Source organism: Macrobrachium nipponense, chromosome 5 (genome assembly GCF_015104395.2).
Source record: "Macrobrachium nipponense isolate FS-2020 chromosome 5, ASM1510439v2, whole genome shotgun sequence".
Classification (NCBI taxonomy): domain Eukaryota; kingdom Metazoa; phylum Arthropoda; class Malacostraca; order Decapoda; family Palaemonidae; genus Macrobrachium; species Macrobrachium nipponense.
Genome location: NC_061107.1, coordinates 142,884,915 through 142,907,717, shown reverse-complemented (window position 1 = coordinate 142,907,717; position 22,803 = coordinate 142,884,915). Strand labels below are relative to the sequence as shown.

Sequence of the window (22,803 nt, the reverse complement as noted above, 5' to 3'; positions counted from 1 at the left end):
ACCCCACCCCTTTTTGTTCCTCAGTTTCCATGCTGGTTGCACACCCACTATTAAACTCATCCGCTGTGCATAGTCCGGGTTCATCCCGCCATCAAAGAATCCACCAGGGAAAAAGGTACAATGGAGTATTCAGTGTGCAGTCTTCCTTTTTACTCTTTTTTCCAGTATATTTCATTTCTGTGCCACGTGCGAACTTTGTTCGTACCGTACTTTGTCATTCCTCCACAGCCTCGTGTTCCCTTGGTTTCTCATGAAGTCAATATTGCTTTAAAGGTACTGTGGTTCCCTTGCATATTATTTTAATACTTGACTGTGCCTGCATAACCCCTTTCATTAGTATCGGCTAAAAGGATTCATTAAGGGGATAACGTAAATATCAGTTTATTTACACCCTCCGCTTGATTACCATAACTTTCTTGGAAGTAATTCAGTCATTTCTTTGCCATTTGAGGAAGTCTTAACATGCGAATTTTATTAGCAAATTGGCAAACTTTGGTGGCTGTTACGAATTGACTAGAGAGGTCCGCTTCATGTTCGATATGAAATAAACAAAAAAAATTCAACACCAACAGTTGAAACTGGGGATACGAATATAGAAAGAAACACTAACACAACAAAGGTTCATTTACAAGCTTACTAACAAAGATAAATGAAGAATGGTGTCTCCTATTTACATAAAAAAGGTAAAACCTTACACTGCATGAACTGGGGGAACAGTGAGGTAATGGAAGTACTTGCCGACCAGTTTTGCAACTCGAAGCGATGGCTTCACAAAAGGAGAACTCTAATTGTAGATGCCTTCTTGCCTCCGTATTGCAGAAAATAATGTCTACTCTTAATACTTGAAGGGCAGGAACTCGCCAAAACCTCTATCAGAACGTTTTTTCTCTGAAGTTTTGCTCAACGTCCAAATAACTCGGTCGTTCACTCCTGAAGACGACTTGACTAGAATCCGATAAAACTCACGAGCGCCTTTTTCTCTCTTATCTTTCGTTCTTCTTCTATTATCTCACGCTGATGATCTCTGCTGCTGATCTCTCACTGATAATCTGATCTGTGGCTCTTACTGATGATCTCTTACTCTGTGACTAACTGATGATCTGCCTTCTCCTACTTCATCCGTCGTATTTATACAGCATTCTGGGGGCGGGGCCTACGGTGAGTGTCACAGACTCCTGAGATTACCGGAACGATTTAGAAGTCTCTCGACGAAGTATTGCATCAGAAGTCGCGGCGTTTCTCACGACACTTCGGCGCCTGTCAAGTTCCACAAAACTCCTGCCGATTCTAGAACCATCATGAGAACAGCCACCTCCAACACCTGCGCGAATGCCTCCTTGCTGCCGAACTTCTCGAAAATGCGTTTTCCTTTCTTTTATCTTTCTTTGCTATAAAGCAGTTACCATTACAGTGGCTTCCATGCATCCAATCCGTCACTCACTTCTTGCATCGCACCTGATATTTATAGAACAATACTCATTCCAGATTTCCTTCCTAACGCTCTGGGCACACCTGCTCCCGGATCTTACATGTGTCGGAAGATCGCCAGCTACGTGTTTCTGCAATGAACCTTATTTGGGAGTTACTCGGACCCTTCAAAGTCCTTAGCATCCATAAGGTACCCTTTGAATTACCTAAGTAAACAATGTGAAAATATATTCCCTGTTAAACTAAACCTTAATTTCCCTTTAATTTTTCCTTTACTCTGTAACATCCTTCAGCCCGTAGTTTTTTTTTCTTTTTTGGTTTGAAGTCTAGACCTCCAGACCTTTCACATGAATTCCAGCATTTCCCAACCCTTGTTGCGCAAGTACTGAGGTCCAGAACTTCAACACTACTAAGGAAATAATTCTAAAAACTTTATAATACTTACGCCGGAGGGTTCTTTACTTGGGGAAGCCGCATCTTGGAAACATTTCCCGAATATTCAAGTATTTCAACTTGGCCTTCAATCACTGGCTGGCGAGGCTTTGTCGATATTGTTACAATAAGGTTGTCGCTGCATTTCCACTCGTTACAGGATGTAATTGTCAGGGGATATGACTGTTCTGGTTGCAGTCCTGTAAACTACTTAAAGAAAGACCAGATTAAGAAAGGAGGCATGGCCAGGTAATGCTTGCCTAACTTTCTACACTGAATTCTTCTTCGCATTGCTGTTCTAGTTTATTTCCTTTTCAAGTGTTACACTTTGGTTGACTAAGTAAGTCATAAAAGCAAAGGTTGTTCAACACAGCTAATGGGGCTCTGTCCTCTGGAACCTTTTTCCTAAAAGCACAAATTCCTGTAGTTGTTCCAGCAGACAGTATGAACCAATGATACGGGGTGACATCATGAATTGGGAAAAATATACATTATAAACATGCAACATATCAAGTTATGCAAACATCACTTCTTATGATGTGATTTTATTTAAAATAAGTAAATTACACCTATACACCAGTTATCCCACAATATAGTAGATACTTATTTAACAAAACACAGGCTTATTTTAATAGTTTAGTTCTTTATTTCCAATCTGCAAAAACAGAAGAAACTGTTTCATAGTCAAATGAGCTAGATAATTCTGACTCAAATGCCAGTGATGCATGGCAGTCCAATCTCTTAACTCAACATTGACCTGAAGTAGTTCTGAAAATTTCCAACAAAAGAATTCCCTTCCTGTACAGCATTCAATAACTAATGCCAACATGAACTTAAGCAATTTACAAATGACAACATTTTAAAGCACTTTTTCAATTTTGCTCTTACTTTTTGCTGTCCCCATGCTACCTGGAGGCTCTATCCTATAAGGACTATAAGGTAAATTCGGCCCTGAGCACAATGTCATTTTTAGTAAAAAAAAAAAAAAAAAAAAAAAAAAAACAAAAAAAAAAAAAAAAAATCTGACTTTAATGATCAATAATCAAAGCAGTATTGAATTGGGTGGCGCGTATGAGTTAGAACATTATTGAAATGTTACATTAATGCAAAAAAAAAAAAACAGGATAAAAGTAATAAAAACAAAGGCTTAAGGAAAAAGAACATATTAGCTTTTACACTTAAGTTTTAAATTGTGATATATTTTGTTATTTGAAAAATCAGTATGTTCTAGATGCAAAAAGGTGAAAGATTATATGATAATACAGCTTATACGTACCAGGTGCATCTGACTATGTATGTGGTGAGTTGTGTTTTGAAATGTTAGTGTATAATTCAAGTCGAAGTCTTCGTCCTCTTTGTGATCATCCCATGTTATGAATACCTCTGTAGGACTGCTGTTATCTTGAATATTTGTGGGGTGTAATGGTTCTGATGGAAGAGACATAAATAATTCATTATTGCATATCAGGTTACTAAAAATACAGACACAAACATAATGATAAGCAAAGAAATTAGTACTACTGGTGTCAATTATTCTTGCCTGCAAATTCACTTTTGAGAAACACATCTGGTCTATCTCTTCCTCAAAAGGACGAAAATTCTGTATACCGTGTGCATTGTGCATACTGCTTATGTTTTGTAGTACATGCGTTTATTTATAACCTTATGGTAACATCTTTATCTCACTGTAATTGTCAACTATTCAACTATTCATCAAATACCAATATTTTTAATTGCACAGATTTTCTTTTACATTAACTTCTTGAGATTTAAAAAAGCTTAGCCTTAAAATATAATTCCTATAATTGATTTGCATGAAGAGTACTACTAGAAAGAAAGGATGCTTATCCTTTTCCGGAAAGAAAACGAAGACGATGAACTTACTTTTCGACACAGTTTTGATTTTTCTTACTGCAGGAACTCCAGTTTCATTTACATCCACGTTTTTTGCGAATACCTGTCATAAGATGAAATTTAAACTGCACTTAATTGAATTGCTTACCCTTTTCTTTAACTGTATGAATTAACGGGTCTAATTCCCACAGGAAGTACATAATACCAATCACAGAGTATTACATAGGTTAACATTTTCTTATGTTGAAGAACCGTAAATTTTACGTAGTTATATGAGTACTATAAAAGAATACACCATACACTGAAAACTGTATCTGATAAATCAGAATTTGATTACACCAGAGATTAATATCACAACCTTGAAAAAAAAGACTTCATGCCATGATAAAACCCATAGCCAAATGTTCTGACTCCATCTCAGGCCTTTCATTCCTCGTTCACTTTAAAAGATACTTACAAGGAGATGTATAGACAGAGCCGACAGAAGGAAGTCTAAATGAAAAAGAATTACAATAAGCTAGATGAGGAAGAGGAAGGTTGTGTCAAAGGCTGGAGGGATGAGTGCCAACCGTATGAAGATGAATGGAGGCACAAGATTAATATCATGAAAAGGAACAGAATCAAAAGCATTCAGTGCCAAGTAAAATAAGAATACTGTCGACTTTAAAAATGATTTTGGACTTACCTTGATTGTGTAAGATACGCCTGGCTTCAATTTACTGATAAAGTAGGATTTGTTGTTAGTAAAAATTGGAAATCCATTAATAGACGCATTCCCCTGGTCCTCCTCATACACGTCAATGCGATATCTTTCTATATCTCCCGTTGGAGGCCAAGATGTTGGAGGATCCCAAGCTATTTCGATGGAACTGTGTGCGCTTTTAGCACTCTTGATGGTAACGCTGCCAGGTGCTTCAGGAGGAAGTGGATGGGAATGAAAACCTACACACACACTTATACACGCACACATTTATATATGTGTGTGTGTTGCATACACCGTGAATTCTTTATTTTCAAAAACATTAAGCTAGATATGTTGTAAGTTATATGTTCTTGGCCATTAAGATTTGAACTCCTGACTAGTTACGAACCGACTAGTTTCAGTAGCGATTTTTACCACTGAGCTATCAAGATAGAACTCGGGGATTATTCCCAAGCTAGAATGAGTTGAATATTAAATGAGATTTGTGGCTTAATATTTGTGAATATGTGTGTGTGTGTGTGTGTGTGTGTGTGCGTGTGTGTGTGTGTGTGTGTGTGTGTGTGTGTGTGTGCGTGCGCGCGCGTGTGTGTGTGTGTGTGTGTGTGAAAGAAAAGAATGTCCTCATAAATAAAACAAAAGGGATAACGTAGAAGTGTTTCATTTCGGGTGGTATCTCCAGCCCTTTACGATAAATAATGGTTTTGTTAGTACAAGGGGGGACTATTGACACAAGTAGTTACTAAATGAAAGACAACTACGGGAAGAAGAGTATGTGAGGGTGTAGGGCTAGGCCCAAAGGGTAACGCAATCTTCTATACAATAAAATCCAATTTTGTTCCTAGTTTCTAATCTAGTTTCCACAACCTCGTGACAGATTTAAGTTGTCTTTCTGCTTAATTATAGACTCCTCGAGTATCTGGCTCTTGACACGATCTGTACATCTGTCAACAATCTGCGTTGCGGTCCCCCGGTATATATATATATATATATATATATATATATATATATATATATATATATATATATATATATATATATATATATATATATATATATTTACCATATAATTTTGGTTTAGGTTTAGGTACGACTTAGACGGGCAAAAATTTCATGTTCATAATTTACCTATCACTTATGTTTGAATTTCTCTGGGAGACACTTATTTTTTTCTTGAGACTTATCTTATTCTCCAAAATATATAAAGTGTACACTAATATGTAAGGAAGTTTCCTTTTCCCAATAATGCTTGTGACCGAAGATCTTACCACATTAGGGTAGGTGAAAGCAAAAGGATTTTCAATCTAAGCTATCCAGTAGGAGATTTCTATTTCAAAGTTGTCTGTTTCTTTTGATCTCTAATTAACTGACGCAAGAAAATATAACAGGCTTTACAAACAGGTCTTCAATGACATAGCATGATATTATAGGGATGAGATTCACAAATTATTTGAAATTCTGCATTCATATATTCGGCGGAGCAAACTACAATGGCCCGTAAAAATAAGTTACTGGTCAGTCCAACTTTAACCTAAAGAAAAGGATGTAAGATAACAAGAAAGTGGATTTTTAAATACTCAGAATTTGTTGTTTGTGATGTTCCTAATTAATAATACATCTAAGGAAGGAAATATTTTATCCTTTTTCCATGTATCTAAAATTCACTTTCATATAACCTAAACCAGATCATACCACTATTAGGTTGAATTAGTGTATTTATGACGTTCGTATGTATGGCAGTATATATATGTATATCATGAATTTCTACCATTTTGTATCACTCATTGAAGATGCCAAAGTTAATGAAGCACACACTGGTCAGGGGCTACAACCGTGTTTCATCTCTTCCCTGTGGTATAATACACTATTTTCGTTAAAAGCAATTGCTTTAGTGGCATCAATAAGTTTCTTGCAGGTATCTTCATATCTTCATATCAACGAAGTTTTTTCCGATTCTCGTTCGTCAATTTCTGGTGAAAAATATGCAGATTTCCTTCTTCCATTTATTGAATTTTGTCGCGACAGCTGTTTCGCCTCATGGCATTATCAAGCGACTACTGACTTACAATCTGGCCTTTCGCCCTATTTATTTCATCGTGTGGGAAGTATCACATTGAAGTATGGGTACTGGTTAGTCTGGGGATTATAGCTTAACCATTAAGGGTGTTGTTTTGGATAAAAAGAACTTAAGGACATATGTGCTATGACAATAAAAGTTAAAGTTTAAACAGTGGTTAAATAAATATTAAAAATATAACGCCATGTGCTAGTGTTTCCTTGAATATATGTTTAAAATTTAATATGTTACATGTTGGTTTTAAATACAAAATTACAAAATTACATACAGGAATAAAAATGAATATAGAAATTTAAATACAAGAATAAAAAATATAGCATGCATAAAGGTACAAATCAGATAATTTCTGTTTATACATAAATGTGTATAATATCAAATTTGAGTGAGAGTGTGTGTGTGTGTGTGTGTGTGTGTGTGTGTGTGTGTGTGTCCAAATGGTCTACGTTGGTTAACGGCTGCAGATTCGAGTTGGGCGGGGCTTCAGCGACCTGAGCGCCTCTTAGAAGACATGAGAGGACCCAGTGAGAGCCCAGTAATATGCTCGCTCATGGCATTATATTGTGAATATTTATTTAACCACTGTTTAAACTTTAAATTTTATTGTCATAGTACATATGTCCTTATGTTCTTTGTATCCAAAACAACGCCCTTAATGGTTAAGCTGTTAATCCCTAGACTAACCAGTACCCATATCTCAAGGTGACACTTCCTACACGATGGAATAAATAGGCCGAAGGGCCAGATTGTAAGTCTATTCCCTTGATAATGCCATGAGGCGAAACAGCTGTCGTGACAAAATTCAATAAATGGAAGAAGGAAGTCTGCGTATTTTTTACCAGAAATTGACAAACAAGAATCGGACAAAACTTCATCGGTAAGAAGATACCTGCAAGAAATTTATTGATGCCACTAAAGCAATTGCTTTTAACGAAAATTGTATAAAGAGAAAAACTATGCCCTAAAAGTATATATATATATTATATATTTATATATATATCTATATAATCTATATATATATATATATATATATATATATATATAATTACATCAAGAAAAGGAATTTTGTTGTCTGTTTCCCATTCAACTTTAAATTTGATGCTGGGCACTAATGCGTTTGAATGGGAAACAGACAACAAAATTCCTTTTCTTGATGTTTTAATAATCAGAGACACGACAGAATACAAATTTACCATATACAGAAAACCAACGTTCTCACTTTCATACATTCACTACTTTAACTATCACGACATTACTATCAAGATAGGTGTAGCTAGCAACCTGTTCTTAAGAGCCTTACGAATTTGTTCCCCAGAATTCCTGGAAAAAGAATTTGAACTAATTCGCAAGCAACTTTCTTCTTTAAAGTATCCTGACCATATAATTGAGAAAGCAATTCACAAAGCAAACGTAATTTTCTACCGACCCCCTAAAGACAAGACCAGAGATACACCCAACAATAAAATAAAAATTCCTCACCTGGACACGATTAAGAGAGTAACCCACACCCTCAGAAAATCTAACCCTTTTGCATTTACTTACCCAAACACCTTAGCCAAATCCCTGATTAACGTCCAACAAAAGACATCTTCCAAGGACACTGGGGTTTACGAAATCCCATGCCAGGACTGTGACCAATCTTACATCGGATTTACAGGTAAATCACTTCTCCAGAGATTAATACAACACAAACGGTCAGTTAGGTATGGACAACAGAACTCGGCTATTTTCAACCATATAAATGAACATAACCATAGAATAAACTGGAATTTGTCACATGTAATTTATAGCAGCAACTGCCGGTACAAGAGTCAAATGATGGAATCGGCCTTAATAAAAGAGAGGCAGGTAATGAACATCTCAAAAGGAGCATGGATATCAGATACGATCGACAAGATTTTCATTCAACCAACACTTAAGAAGATTAAAGGAAGATTATCAGCGGGGGTGACCTAAATTGGCTTGCCTGTGGATGTACCTCTTGGTATAAATACCACCTTTTCTGTAAACTTTTCCCATTCATCTACCTGAAGAGGGAGACAGTCTCTGAAATATAGTACTTTTCTCTCTATATTTTGGTGTTTTTATGGGCTCCTTTTATTAGATGGAAAGTTCTGTTTGTTGACATGAACATTTTTTACCGCGCGTGTGCATTATATATATATATAGTATATAATATATTGAAATGTATATAATATATATTATATATATATATATTACTATATACCTTCACACACATATATAAAGTAGAATAATATATTAATATTATATATATCTTATAAAAAATACTTCAAATACAACTTGATTAACTATTGCGATACAAATCGACCAATACACACTGGCTCCTTTTATTCTTTGTCGAAACGGGGGCCGATGTGTAGTGGTCGAAATAGAGTGCCTTATTCAATTTTCTGATTCTTCTCTAGACCCTTTGAAGAAAAATAATCTGTTATCATATGGAAAGTTAAAAATATGCATAAAATCTCTCTCTCTTCTCTCTCTCTCTCGAACTCATCCGTCCTCTCTTCTCTCTCTTCTCTCTTACTCTTAACACATACACATACACACACACACACACACACACACACATATATATATATATATATATATATATATATATATATATATATATATATATATATATATATATATATATATATCTATATCATACATAAATGTTTGTGTGTGTACGTGATGACATTGTGCGTATGCATACTCCTGCACTGCAGGTTGCATATATGAGCATTACAGAGGTAAAAGAGGTCCGAATGACTTACCAACTGGAGGCGTTGTGATATACAGTGATGTAGGCTGTTTAGTATCATTCCTTCCTTCATCATTTATCACGAACACTTTGAGTCGATAGTTGGTGTGATTATAGAGCCCTTCGGGAAACGTCACGTTAAACATGTAATTGTTATTCACAGGCCTGTAGTTTTCTGTTCTTTTTGCTGCTAGTCATGGGGTTTTTGGCAGAATTAGTGGTGTACTCTAGTTCGATATCGATGTCCAAATCTTTTCCATTGACTTTCGTACAGTTGTCCTCCAAGGTAACCAGGCAATAGCTAGGTCGGGTGTTGTTCTCACACTGTATTTCTTTGACCTCAACTTCTGGAACTGCAACAAAGAAATGGGTTAACTAAACGAGTAAGCTCCATCGCTACTTCATACTATGCCAACAAAAATGACTCGTTCATTCAGAGGCATATATCTCTGCATCTTAGTTTACATCCATAGACACATATCTGTACATGTATATATATATATATATATATATATATATATATATATATATATATATATATATATATATATATAATGAAATAAGGAAATAGAAACGCACAAGAACTGTACAGTAAATTACAACCTAGGAAATAAAATAAAAGAAAATACCTTTAGAACTACTTGTGAAGGTAAGTTTTCCTGGTTCACTGAATCCAGCTTCGTTGCCAATAGCCAACAGGAAAGTAACATTGGCATAATGCGATGGCTTTGAGAAAGAAACCTCAGTATCTGTTGTGGAATTTGATTGGCTGTCTGTCTCTCGATCACATGCAATAGGTTTCACCTGGAGTAAAAAGATTAATATCTGATGAGCCCAAGAACTGGATGAACAAACAAGATTCTGAATGACCCAACTTTTCCTACATACCAGGTTTCTGTATCGGCTGCTGAACTTCTGCAGGTAACGCCCTGGATTATGTATAACGTCCTTATCCAAGATAAGAGGACATCTATCGAAAATAGATAGAGGAGAGAACAATCACTGCTGCAGGTGGCGTGAAGCGCCCTTGCACTTGATTCATGAACTGAAACATTGGTTGGTAGGAATTCAAGGCACTTTCCTAACACAGTGCCCCCATAATGTGCACATTAAATGCAACAGTGTGAGTCCCGGTCCCGAATAAGGACGATTGTATTGACAACTGAATTTGGAGGGGAATACCACATGGCTGGCTCTACCGATAAAATAAAAAATGGCATGGCTATCGGTACTCAACACTCCGTACTTATCTTGTAGAAACAATCCCAAGCATTCTTTTACGGTATATTACTTTATAATGATAAAAACCATGAAGGAAAAGTGAAAGGATGGAGTGCTGCAAGACCTTTCGACTCAACATCCTTTACTTAGCAGACTGACATACATAAGAAAATGAGTGTACAAGGAAGGGTCGCATAAATGACAGATAGGGATTATAAGCAGAACTAATTACCTAGAATCCAACACACCTGGAGAATTAGTAACCTTCACAAAAACAGGGGTACAATTTAAGAGTTTAACAAAAAGATTAAGTCCAACTGCTCAGAAACCGGAACAAGACAATTAAAGGATTATACAGGGCAGCAACTGATCACATACAATTTTTTTTTTTAAATAATAAAACCTTATTCGCAAGGTAAACATATTCACAAAAAATATATTGAACAAACATATACAAAGAAAATATCTATAAGGCGACTAATTCATATTTAATTCTGTGATTGTATCTATAGGGTAATTCTTAAACATGTTACTTATACTAGAGTCCAAATAATACAGGCTATAACTAACATTAAAATTACAATTGGAAGTAAATTGTATAATGGCAGATTCTAAAAGATTTCGTGACAAGACATCTTTTGATCTTGCAGTTACTGAACTGCTGATCCAATTTATCCGTTGGTCATTTTCACTTAAATGAGTGACTATGGCATTGGATGTTCGCCCAGTTTTGACAGAATATTTATGCAGTTTAAGTCTTACTTCTAAATCCTTGCTAGATTGGCCGATATAAAATGAGGGGCAGTCCAAACATAGAATTTTATATAGTATCAAGTTGTTGCTTTCCCTGGCGTAATTTTTTTATTAGCATTCGTTTAGTGTGTTATTATAGAAAAAAAATTATGTTGACCTTAAAAGATTTTAACAATGATTTTATGGTCAAAACCACTAAAATAAGGCAGGCTGAGAACGTTTTCAGAAGTTTTTTTCTCTGTGTTACTTGCATTATAAACTTTTTTGTGGGATTTATTATAGCAAATAAATAATATATGTGAAGGATAACATAAATCTGTCCCTATTTTTGTTATGTATTCAATTTCTTGATCCAAATATTGGGGACTGACAAGGCACAATGCCCGTAAAATCATAAGATGAAAAAATTTATACTTTGCTATTAAGATGGTGGCCTGAAAAACAATGGACGTAAGTTAATTTATTGGTTGGTTTCCTATAAATACTGAATTTAGTTTGAAATGGTTCTCTATGTATTAAAACATCTAAGAAAGGGAGGCAATTGTCTTTTTCCAATTCTAAAGTTATCTTAATCGATGGTACCTGATTATTTAATTTAGAGAGTAAATCATTTGCATCAATACCAGCAGGCAAAACAGCTAAAATAATATCAACATATTTATACCACATTAAATGAATAGAAATTATATTAGGTAAAGAGCATTTTTCAAAGAATTCCATATACAATTTTAAGAAGAGTGGTAATAAAGGGTTACCCATTGCTATACCAAATATCTGTCGATAACATTCACCACTGAATATAAACTTACATTCACAAATGCACAACCTAGTGAGTGATAATAAGACTTACAGGTAGAGGTAATTCATGCTGAGTTAGTTCGTTACTAAGATTCTCTGAAATAGAATCTATAGGGTCTTTGGTAAAGAGAGAACGAACATAAAAACTAACGAATCTTTCAGTGGGGCAAAAAATTTTCTTTTCTAATTTATTAATTAAATCTAAAGACGTATATAGGTGAGAATCTGAGATAGTTCTAAGTAACGGGGACTAGAGCTTGGTGATATATTTCGATAAGTTTATATAATATTGAGCCAACCGTAATGATAATAAGCCACATAGGATTATTCGCTTTGTACATTCTGACTGATCCGTACAAGTGCAAGTAAGTTCCTGAAGAAGTGCCTGTCTGCACATGTGCTCCCAAAACCCTTAGTACCATGCTGTTTAAGAAGATATGACCATCAGCCATGCAATGAATTCTGTCCCATGATGCTGAAACACCACATAGCAGGCGCCAAGCAAGAAGAGAAAGAAAAGTTAAAGGAATGAGAAAAAACCAGGATCTCATTCAATCATTCCATCCTGGCCGATTGGAAGGACTTGCTGAGAGAAGAAATTTACGAAAACTTTGTAGGACTACAGATGCCCTAAAAAGGAAACTCGAAAGACAACATAAAACTCTTACTGATAGCAGTGATTGGACTCATAGTGCACCTCATGATTGTGTTGTAAACTTATCAAGTGAACAAATAAGTGAAAATGTTGTGAGTGCCGTTGGATATGGTTTATCTTTCTTTATATCGAATAGACATTCTGCTTTAAGGATTGCGTCAGCCCCAAGTAAATTAGAAAAATATTGTGTTTTTCCTCAAAATCATATTGACATAGTTAAAGGCATTATTTATGGAGCTGCCAATGTTCGTCATGAAAGTAACTTGCCTGCTCGCTATAAGCAAAGTTTCACCGATCTTAAAAAAGACAATATAATCCACATCACAAAAACTGATAAGTCAAATAGTCTAGTAATTTCAGATAAAGCTGACGTATGCAAGTTTTACTTGATGATGATACGACTTACAAAAATCTAAAAAAAAAATCTTTAAAGACAAAAAAGGAGTACTAGGTCAATTGTCAGTTAAATTTCCTTCGCTACCTTACTTGTACGGATTAGTTAAAACGCACAATGAAAATTATCCTATGAGGCCTATTATCAGTACTGATGGCTCAATATTATATAAACTTATCGGAATATATCACCAAGCTCTTGTCCCCGTTACTTGGAACTATTTCAGAGTCTCCCTTATATAATTCTCTAGATTTAGCTGATAAATTAAAGAAAATCACTTTGTGACCCCCTGATACGTAGATTCGTTAATTTTGAAAGTTCATTCTCTCTTTACAAAAGTCCCTATAGATTCTATTTTAGTGTATCTTAGTAACGAACTAACCCAGCACGAACTGCCTCTACTAGGTTGTGCAAAGGCGAATTTTATCGACAAATATGTAGTATGGCAAATGGATGAGCAGTTCAGTAATTGCAAGATCAAAAGATGTCTTGTCACGAAATCTTTCAGAATTCGTCATTCTACAACTTACTTCCAATTATAATCTTAATGTTAGTTCTGGCCTGTATTATTTGTGTCCTTGTATAAGTAACATGTTTAAGAATGACCTTAAAAGATACAATCACAGACTTAAATACAAATTAATTGCCTTATAGATATTTTCTTTGTATTTGAATATGTATGTTTAATATATTATTTTGTGAATAAGTTTACCTTGTAAAAAAGGATTTATTTATAATAAAAAAAATTGTATGTGGTCAGCTGCAACCCTATATAATCCTTTAATTGTCTTTTTCCAAATTTTTGTGATTCAGTTAATACATATATCTATCTTATCTCTATATAACACATATATATATATATATATATATATATATATATATATATATATATATATATATATATATATATATATATATATATATATATATATATATATATATATATATATATATATATATATATATATATATATATATATATATATATATATATATATATATATATATATATATATATATATATATATATATATATATATATATATATATATATATATATGTGTGTGTGTGTGTGTGTGTGTGTATCTGATACATATATATATATATGTATAACTGAATCACGAAAGTTAGGAACGTGATAAATCCATAAATAAAGATATATGCCATGAAGGAAAAATAAACGAAGGAGTAACTGCGAGACCTTTCAACGTTTCCACGTCCTTTACTAAGCAGAACTGACATACATGGGACAAAAGACAAAACAAGAAGATTCGTATAGCTGACAGATAGGGATTATAAAGAGATTAGTACCCAGAATCCGACACACCTGGAAGAAGAGTAACCTTCCCAAACAAGCATAAACAATGGTTGTGATTAAAAGTTTAAGATAACCATCTCAGATACAAGGACAAGACAATTAAAGAATTATAGGTGACAGCTGTTCAGAACTTTGGTAAACAAAACCATGTTCACAATACATATTCACAATACAAGTTAGACATACATTACAACGAAGATAACTCAAAGACAACTAATTTTTATTTAAGTCTGTAATTATATCTATGAGGTCATTCTTAAACATGTTACAAATACAAGGGTCTAAATGAAAAAGGCCATGACTAACATTGAAATTACAGTGAAAAGTAAGTTGTATTAAAGCAGATTCTAAAAGATTTCGTGATAAGATATCTCTTGACCTTGCAATTACTGAACTACCAACCCAATTTATTCGGTGGTTATTTTCACTTAAATGAATGAATATTGCATTAGATGTTTGCCCAGTTTTTACAGAATATTTATGCTGGCTTAGCCTTACTTCTAGGCCCTTGCTAGACTGTCCGAGATAAAATGAGGGACAATCCATACATGGAATTTTATATATTATGTTGTTGCTTTCTCTGGGGCTATTTTTTATTAACATTCCTTTTAGTGTGTTATTATAGGAGAAAACAAGGTTGACATTAAAAGCTTTTAACAATGATTTAATGGTTTCAAATCCATTAAAAAAAGGCAAACTGAGAATGTTCTTAAAATCTTACTGTGTATTACTTACACTATAAAACTTTTTGTGGGCTTTATTTTTCCTTTGTGGCATATATCTTTATTTATGGATTTATCACGTTCCTAACTTTCGTGATTCAGTTATACATAATGAGAGCCACGTTCACTTTCGCTATTCTGTTTCCTCTTTTGAGATGTGTCGTCACTACCTTCTCCAAGTCTCTTGTGGCTGCAAATTCGACCAGAATTCGTCTTAAGTTCTTGAAGAAGTGCCTTTCTAAACAAGTGCTCCCTAAATCCTTGCTGCCACGCCGTCTAAGAAGATATGACAATCATCCATTAAATGAATTTAGTGCCATGATGTTGAAACAGCACATAGCAACCGCCAAGCAAGAAGAGAAGGAAAAATTCAAGGAACTGGAAAAAACAAGGATCTCTTTCAATCATTCCATCCCGGCTGATTGGAAGGACTCGCTCCGACGGGAAATTTACGAAAAACTATGTAGGACTACAGATGCCCTGAAAAGGAAACTCGACAGAAAACTAAAAAATCTTATTGATAGCAGTGATTGGACTAATTGTGCAAGTCAAGATTGTGTTGTTAACCTATCTAGTAAACAAATAAGTGAAAATGTTGTGATTGCGCTTGGATATGGTTTATCTTTCTTTATAACAAGTCGACCTTCTGCTTTAATGATCGCGTCATCCCTAAGTAAATTTGAAAAATATTGTGATCTTCCTCAAAATCATGTTGACATGATTAAAAGTATTGTTTACGGAGCTGCCAACGTTAAGCATGAAAGTAACTTCCCTGCTCGCTATAAGAAAAGTTTGACTGATCTTAAAAAGGACAATACTATCCACATTACAAAAGCTGATAAATCAAATAGTATAGTAATTTTAGATAAAGCTGACTACATATCACGTATGCAAGCCCTACTGGATGATGATGTGACTTATAAAAAACTAACAAAAAATGCCCTTGATCAAGACATAAAAAACTTCAATAGCACAGTGAAAAATATCCTTAAAAATAAAACAGAACTACTAGGCAAATTGTCAGTCAAATCTCCTTCGCTACCTAACTTGTACGGATTAGTCAAAACACACAAAGAAAATAACCCTATGCGGCCTATTATCAGTACTGTTGGTTCAATTTCATATAAACTTTCGAAATATATCACAATGATCTTGTCCCCGTTACTTGGAACCATCTCCGATTCTCATATATATAATTCTCTAGATTTAGTTGATAAATTGAACAAAATTGCTCTTTGCCCTACTGATAGATTCGTTAGTTTTGATGTATGTTCTCTTTTTACTAAAGTCCCTATAGACTCTATTTTAGACTATCTTAGTAATGAACTAACTCAGCATGAATTACCTCTACCTATAAGTCACATAATTTCACTCACGAGTTTGTGCATTTGTGATTGTAAGTTTATATTCAATGGTGAATTTTATCAACAAATATTTGGCATGGCAATGGGGAATCCTTTATCACCACTACTCTCAAACTTGTACATGGAATTTTTTGAAAAACGCTACTTACCTAATATCATTTATAATCCTGTAAAGTGGTATCGTTATGTTGATGATATTTTAGCTGTCCTGCCTGTCGGTATTGATGTAAATGATTTACTCTCTAAATTAAATAATCAGGTACCATCGATTAAGTTTACTCTAGAATTAGAAAAAGATAATTGCCTCCCTTTCTTAGATGTTTTGATGCACAGAGAACCATTTCAATGTAAATTCAGTATTTATAGGAAACCGACCAACAACTCAACTTATGTTCATTTCTTCTCAGGCCACCATCTTAACATAAAAAATTCAATTTTTTCTTCTATGTTTTTACGAGCATTGCGCATTGTCAGTCCCCAATATTTGGATAAAGAAATTGAATACATAAGAAAAATAGGGAAAGATTTATGCTATCCTTCACATATATTAGATATTTGTTATAATAAAGCCCACAAAAAGTTTTATAGTGTAAGTAACACAAAGAAAGAAAATTTTAAGAACATTCTCAGTTTGTCTTTTTTTAACTTACTTTTCACTGTAATTTCAATGTTAGTCGTGGCCTTTTTCATTTAGACCCTTGTATTTGTAACATGTTTAAGAATGACCTCATAGATATAATTACAGACTTAAATAAAAATTAGTTGCCTTTGAGTTATCTTCGTTGTAATGTATGTCTAACCTGTATTGTGAATATGTATTGTGAACATGGTTTTGTTTACCAAAGTTCTGAACAGCTGTCACCTATAATTCTTTAATTGTCTTGTCCTTGTATCTGAGATGGTTATCTTAAACTTTTAATCGCACCCATTGTTTATGCTTGTTTGGGAAGGTTACTCTTCTTCCAGGTGTGTCGGATTCTGGGTACTAATCTCTTTAAAATCCCTATCTGTCAGTTATACGAATCTTCTTGTTTTGTCTTTTGTCCCATGTATGTCAGTTCTGCTTAGTAAAGGACATGGAAACGTCGAAAGAAGGTCTCGCAGTTACTCCTTCGTTTATTTTTCCTTCGTGGCATATATCTTTATTTATATATATATATATATATATATATATATATATATATATGTATATATATATATATATATATATATATATATATATATATATATATATATATATATATATTGTGGGCATAATTGTTCCAAATACTTTTTTTAATCCTCTTTTCGACTGATAAGGCTGTAAATAAATCTTTACTGTGTTCTAAACTTTTCTTCTCCTCTCAAGACTAAATAAAAAATTTATGAGTTAATACAATGTTTCATTTCTTTAGTGGAAACCCCCCTAAAGGACATATTTATATTTACAAAGTAAAACAAAAACATTTCTGTGAACAGTCGTATAAAGGTCAATGTTCTATACTATGACACTATACACACGTTTAGTGTTAGCTGGTTCTGTGTTACAAAGGATGCTGTAAATCGCTCTCATATACAATACTTTGTGAATAAACCTGAGTGAGTTCTGCTCCAACAGTTGAAATAACTCACCTGTTCACTAGGTTCTAACTTTTCACACACACAAGTAATCCTAGAACGAGTTATAAAAGATTCAAATCATTGTTACAGAAAAAATAAAAGTAAATACTATTGAGAGGAAAGAAATCAGGCCAAGTGAGCCGGTCCTTACGCAAAATGGGAATAAAATTTATAAATAAACAAACAAAGAAAAGTCATACCTCATATGAATAGTTGTACCATATGACTCCCTGCGCGTCACCGGGTGTCCTCCATCGGAATGTCGCTACATCACGGTTTTCCTCATATGTTACATTAGGGGGAACCGGTACTGTGAAGAAGTAAAGAATGGGTGAGTTAAGAAAATGTTTACACACACGCACGCACACATACACACGCACATATTCATATATGTGTTTGTAATTTTCATCCCAATGAATGAATTATCATTCTCAATAACATTATTATTTTTTTTTTTTTATCACAGTCCTCCAATTTCGACTGGGTGGTATTTATAGTGTGGGGTTCCGGGTTGCATCCAAATAATGAACCTGTCTCTAGCTCATTTGTTAGATCTACTTCTATTAATGGCGGGAATAAAAAAGACAATTCGTTTTGTTTTACCAAAGGTTTCAACACTATAGTACACTTCTATCACCAGAAATACACATCTCTCACACCTCAATGGAATGCCCGAGAATCGAACTCGTGGCCAACGAGGTGGCACGCCAACACCATACCGACCACGCCACTGAGGCGCTTCTTAAATATAAGTACATATAGACAACATATATACAGGGTGTCCATAAAGTTCTAGTGCAATTTAAAATACTTGTAGCTTCATAACTATATGTACATGACAGAATTTAATCTGTAAAAAGGATAAGAAAGCTTGATGTGACTAGGTTTGTTTCTTCTGAAGTTTTAATTATTATTTATTTTATCACATATTTTTCACAATTTCTGAAGCTTTAAATGACTACTTTTTCACAACTTCTGTTGACCCATGGCTTCACTAGAACAAAAAGTAAACTGTGTTCTTTGGTTGGGTAAATTAAAATGCATTGTTGCTCTCCAAGAAGGCTTACAACCCAGTACAATAAAGAAGTACCGAACTGGAAATTTAAGGAAACATGTTCTATTAATGATAAACCACAATCTGCCAGACCATGTATTTTTGATGAAGGAACCATAGTATTTGTAGAACAATCCTTTGAAAGAAGTCCGATAAAAAGTCTACGACGAACATTTGGAGATGATGGTTTCAAAATCTACGGTGCATAAAATTCTGAGGGAAAATCTTAATAATCCTGGAACCAAAGGGTATTTTGGGGTTGAAATGGCCCTGAAATCACCCACTTGATTTTGCTGGGGGAAGCCTTTGGTCATATTTTCAGTAAGGGTAGATATTCTCAAACCTGGCAGTAATGTTACTATTCAACGATTTTTGAGAAATTCTAGCTCCGGCAGATGCGTAAAAAATTAAGGGTAGGGGAAACTAGAATTGTAATATCTTTTCACTTAAACAACATATAAACATAAATGAACACTCAAAATGTAGCCTGGGACACATTCTACCTTTTAAATGCAAACCTGACATGGTATGACAAAGTGAAGATCACTAAAGGTCAATTACTGGTGAGATTTGACTCCTGCCTGTTATCTAGTCCTTTTCAAACTTGATTATTCTTCTGACAGGCAAATATTTTATGTATGCCTAAATATTTGTTTTATTTATGAGGAGTAAAAATTTGGAAAGTTTTCTAAATTAGCAGTGCTCAGTTTTATATACATTACCCTTTAGGTCTGCTAATATTTTGTGCTAAATATCGAAATATTGCTTTCTCAGATCATCACTAATTTGAGTAGCTAATTATCTGATGTAAAAAAAATGTGTATTTTGCTATCATTTCATTAGGAGCTTCGAAGTCTCAGTAAAAGTTCCAGGAAACCAAGACTCCTGTAGTCTACACAAAATGAGGACTCCTGAATATCAGAAAATTAGGAACAAGCATATTGCAGGGACTGTAAGTAGATTAGATCTGTCACATGTAAGTGAAGGGGTTCATTAATTTTGTCAAGAACAAACAATATGCAACTGGAGTTTTTAACCTAGTGACAGATAAGGAATTTCTCAGAAAATCATTGAGATTTTGCCAGTTCTACCGTATCCTGTTACTGAACATGCACCTATATACATTGCCCTAAAAATGTTCAAGATACTGTTGGTCAATTAGAACAGCTACACTTGCCTATTACAGGGGATGAAGAGGTGTATCACAATGCCCGTGAAATAATTATGAACGAGCTGAATGAATTTAGCAACATAGTATTGTGCTTAGGTTCTTTCCATCTCATTAAGGTTGTCTTAGGTACTATTGGTAAGTACAATGATGGTTGTGCAGCAGAAACTATATTAATAGAATCTGGTGCTTTTGGTAAAAATGTTTCAAATCTGTTCTCGAAGGTTCTTACTACACAAGGTTTTTGAAAGGATTATTAATGCTATGTGAATTTATAGAAAGACTTCAATGGGCAGAATTCTTTAGAATCCAAGGTGCTCTCGAGTACAAGACTGAACAAGAACTTCTAAAGCTCATGAAAAGTTGTGTATCTGGGAAAAAACAGGGACAGGAGCAAAGAACATCTGCACGCATTTCCCGGTATTTCATATCAAATGATCGCAGATTTCATTGCATTTTGGTCAAAGAAGGGTCCCAAATATGAGACAATAAAATTCTGGGATATATCTGTTCAAATGGTCAGGATTCTTACGGATCTAGTAAGAGACTGGGACCTACATCTGACGAGTGTCCAAGCAGTGCTACCATTGTTTGCTGTGTGTGACAGTATAAGTTACCTGGAAGACATGAGGCAGTTGCCCCCAGGTAGCTCTTGCTGTACATCAGATTTTTATGGCAGGTAAATGTGTAGTCAAGAGGACTTAGGAAAAGTTTTCAGCTCTTGGTGCTGACATGTGCCTCCAGCAGACAATCAACAGATCACAAAAGAATGTTAGGGTAGCCTTTGGGAAAACAAAGGGAAAACAGTAGGAAATTATATATTATGAAATTATGGTAGTCCGCAGCTTCCAATGTCAAATTAGTGTTGTCATTCTGTCAGACTCAGAACTTCACCTCAAGGAAGAGGTCATTCTTACTGTTACCAGATCACCTGAGGTCACTGTTCCAAACATTATGAAATACATAGAAGATCACGAACAACCAGTTGTCATACCTGCAAACGATTAGACTAAGAAGCTCAACCATATTACCATACAGGAAATTATGCCTCAAGAGATACATGAACTTGCTGTAATCTGAAACAAAATCTACGTGCTGTATGAAACATTCCGAACTGAAAGATTTGTGACCGTGGGATATATTTGATACAATTCATAAGAATAATATCTAAACATTTAAATCAAATAAAGTTTTGAAATAATAGGGCAAGCTACCCATGTCCGCAAGTATGATATCAAATTTGATTTAGTGGAAAACTGCTATCTATTTGATGGAGAGGGACTGATGGTTAAACCAAATAAAAGATTTGATGAACTTTGTAAAAGTTTTGTTTATATGGCACAGGGACTATGCAGTGTTTCCAGTCTCACTGACTTCGTTTTCGATACATATGTTGAGGGTTTGTCAACGACAATGAGAGGGCCAGATGAAGTTGCTGCAATCCAATTGGCTTAAATGTAGTTAGCTCCCAGTTTCAATATATGCCTTCTAGGCTTCTCCCACTAATACAGTAAGGCTGCTGCAGTTGCTTCGAGAAACCATCCTACAACAGACCTACCAGAAGACTGTAGTTGTAAGTGCAATGGGTATTAGCCCTGAAATGACGTCATGCATCTCTTCCAACCAGGACATCAGCCCAGTTTCAGTGCTTACCGTTGACCTTGAAGAGGTAATTGTACTAAAGTTAATACCAAATGCCCTGCATGCAGTTAAGCATGGTTCAACAAGAATTGTGCAACTATCCAATGATACTGATGTCATGGTACTGACACTGCACTACTGGGACACTTTGAAAGGCCATGGACTACATATTAGCCGAAAGACTAGGGCACAAAGTCTGCTGCAGAATGACAGCTCTTCATCACCTTACTAGATGTGATTCCACAAGCAAATTTGGTGGAAAATCATCTGCTCTGAAGTCCAAGGCTGCACACTATCTTCATAACTTTGGAAAGGATCCTAACAACATAAATCTGGAGATGGCTAAAGAGTTCCTTGTAAATGTGTATAAACCAGGTACAAAGTGTAAAGGTCTTGTTGAATTTAGGTACCATCTATATTATCATAGCAAAAAGCCAATCTTGATCCTACCTTCCACAAGGCGTGCAATAGAACGACACATTAGCTGAGCTTTCTTCGGAACATATACCTACAGTTACATTGCTTAGACAGATAGCAGTTAGATCCACGAATCTTTGAGTACAGAAAAAGATGGCAACATTGAACATGATAGACTCCAAATGTAGATACCAGATAATTTTCCCATGTCATAAGCATGTACATCCTGTGCCACTACATGCTGTAGTTGTAGAAAATTAGGAATTCTATGTTGTCACTAGATGAAAACAAATGCAAAAGACAATGAACAGTTGAAATAGTGTTGATATTTTGGATATTTTTTATTTAATTGACCTTCTTTTAATAGCATTGCCTTTCCCCCTCTACTCGACCACCCTAACAAACCTAACAGACACTTAAAATTAATTACTGTGTGTGTTTGCAACC

At 34.7% G+C, this 22,803-nt stretch overlaps 2 protein-coding genes across 2 annotated transcripts in view; both read right to left on the bottom strand.

Annotated features, from left to right (window-relative positions):
* Window positions 1-22,803, bottom strand: part of LOC135215686 (receptor-type tyrosine-protein phosphatase epsilon-like) — a gene marked incomplete in the record, with an annotated part of 194,636 nt that overhangs the window by 140,260 nt on the left and 31,573 nt on the right.
* The window catches only part of LOC135215330 (uncharacterized), a 24,298-nt gene continuing 10,900 nt past the window's right edge, over window positions 9,406-22,803 (bottom strand). Inside the window, exons 3-5 of the mRNA XM_064249889.1 lie at window positions 18,277-18,386; window positions 9,882-10,056; window positions 9,406-9,605 (exon numbers count right to left, since the gene is read on the bottom strand). Of these exons, the coding sequence (XP_064105959.1) occupies window positions 9,406-9,605; window positions 9,882-10,056; window positions 18,277-18,386 (485 nt within the window). The remainder of the gene's footprint in view (window positions 9,606-9,881; window positions 10,057-18,276; window positions 18,387-22,803) is intronic.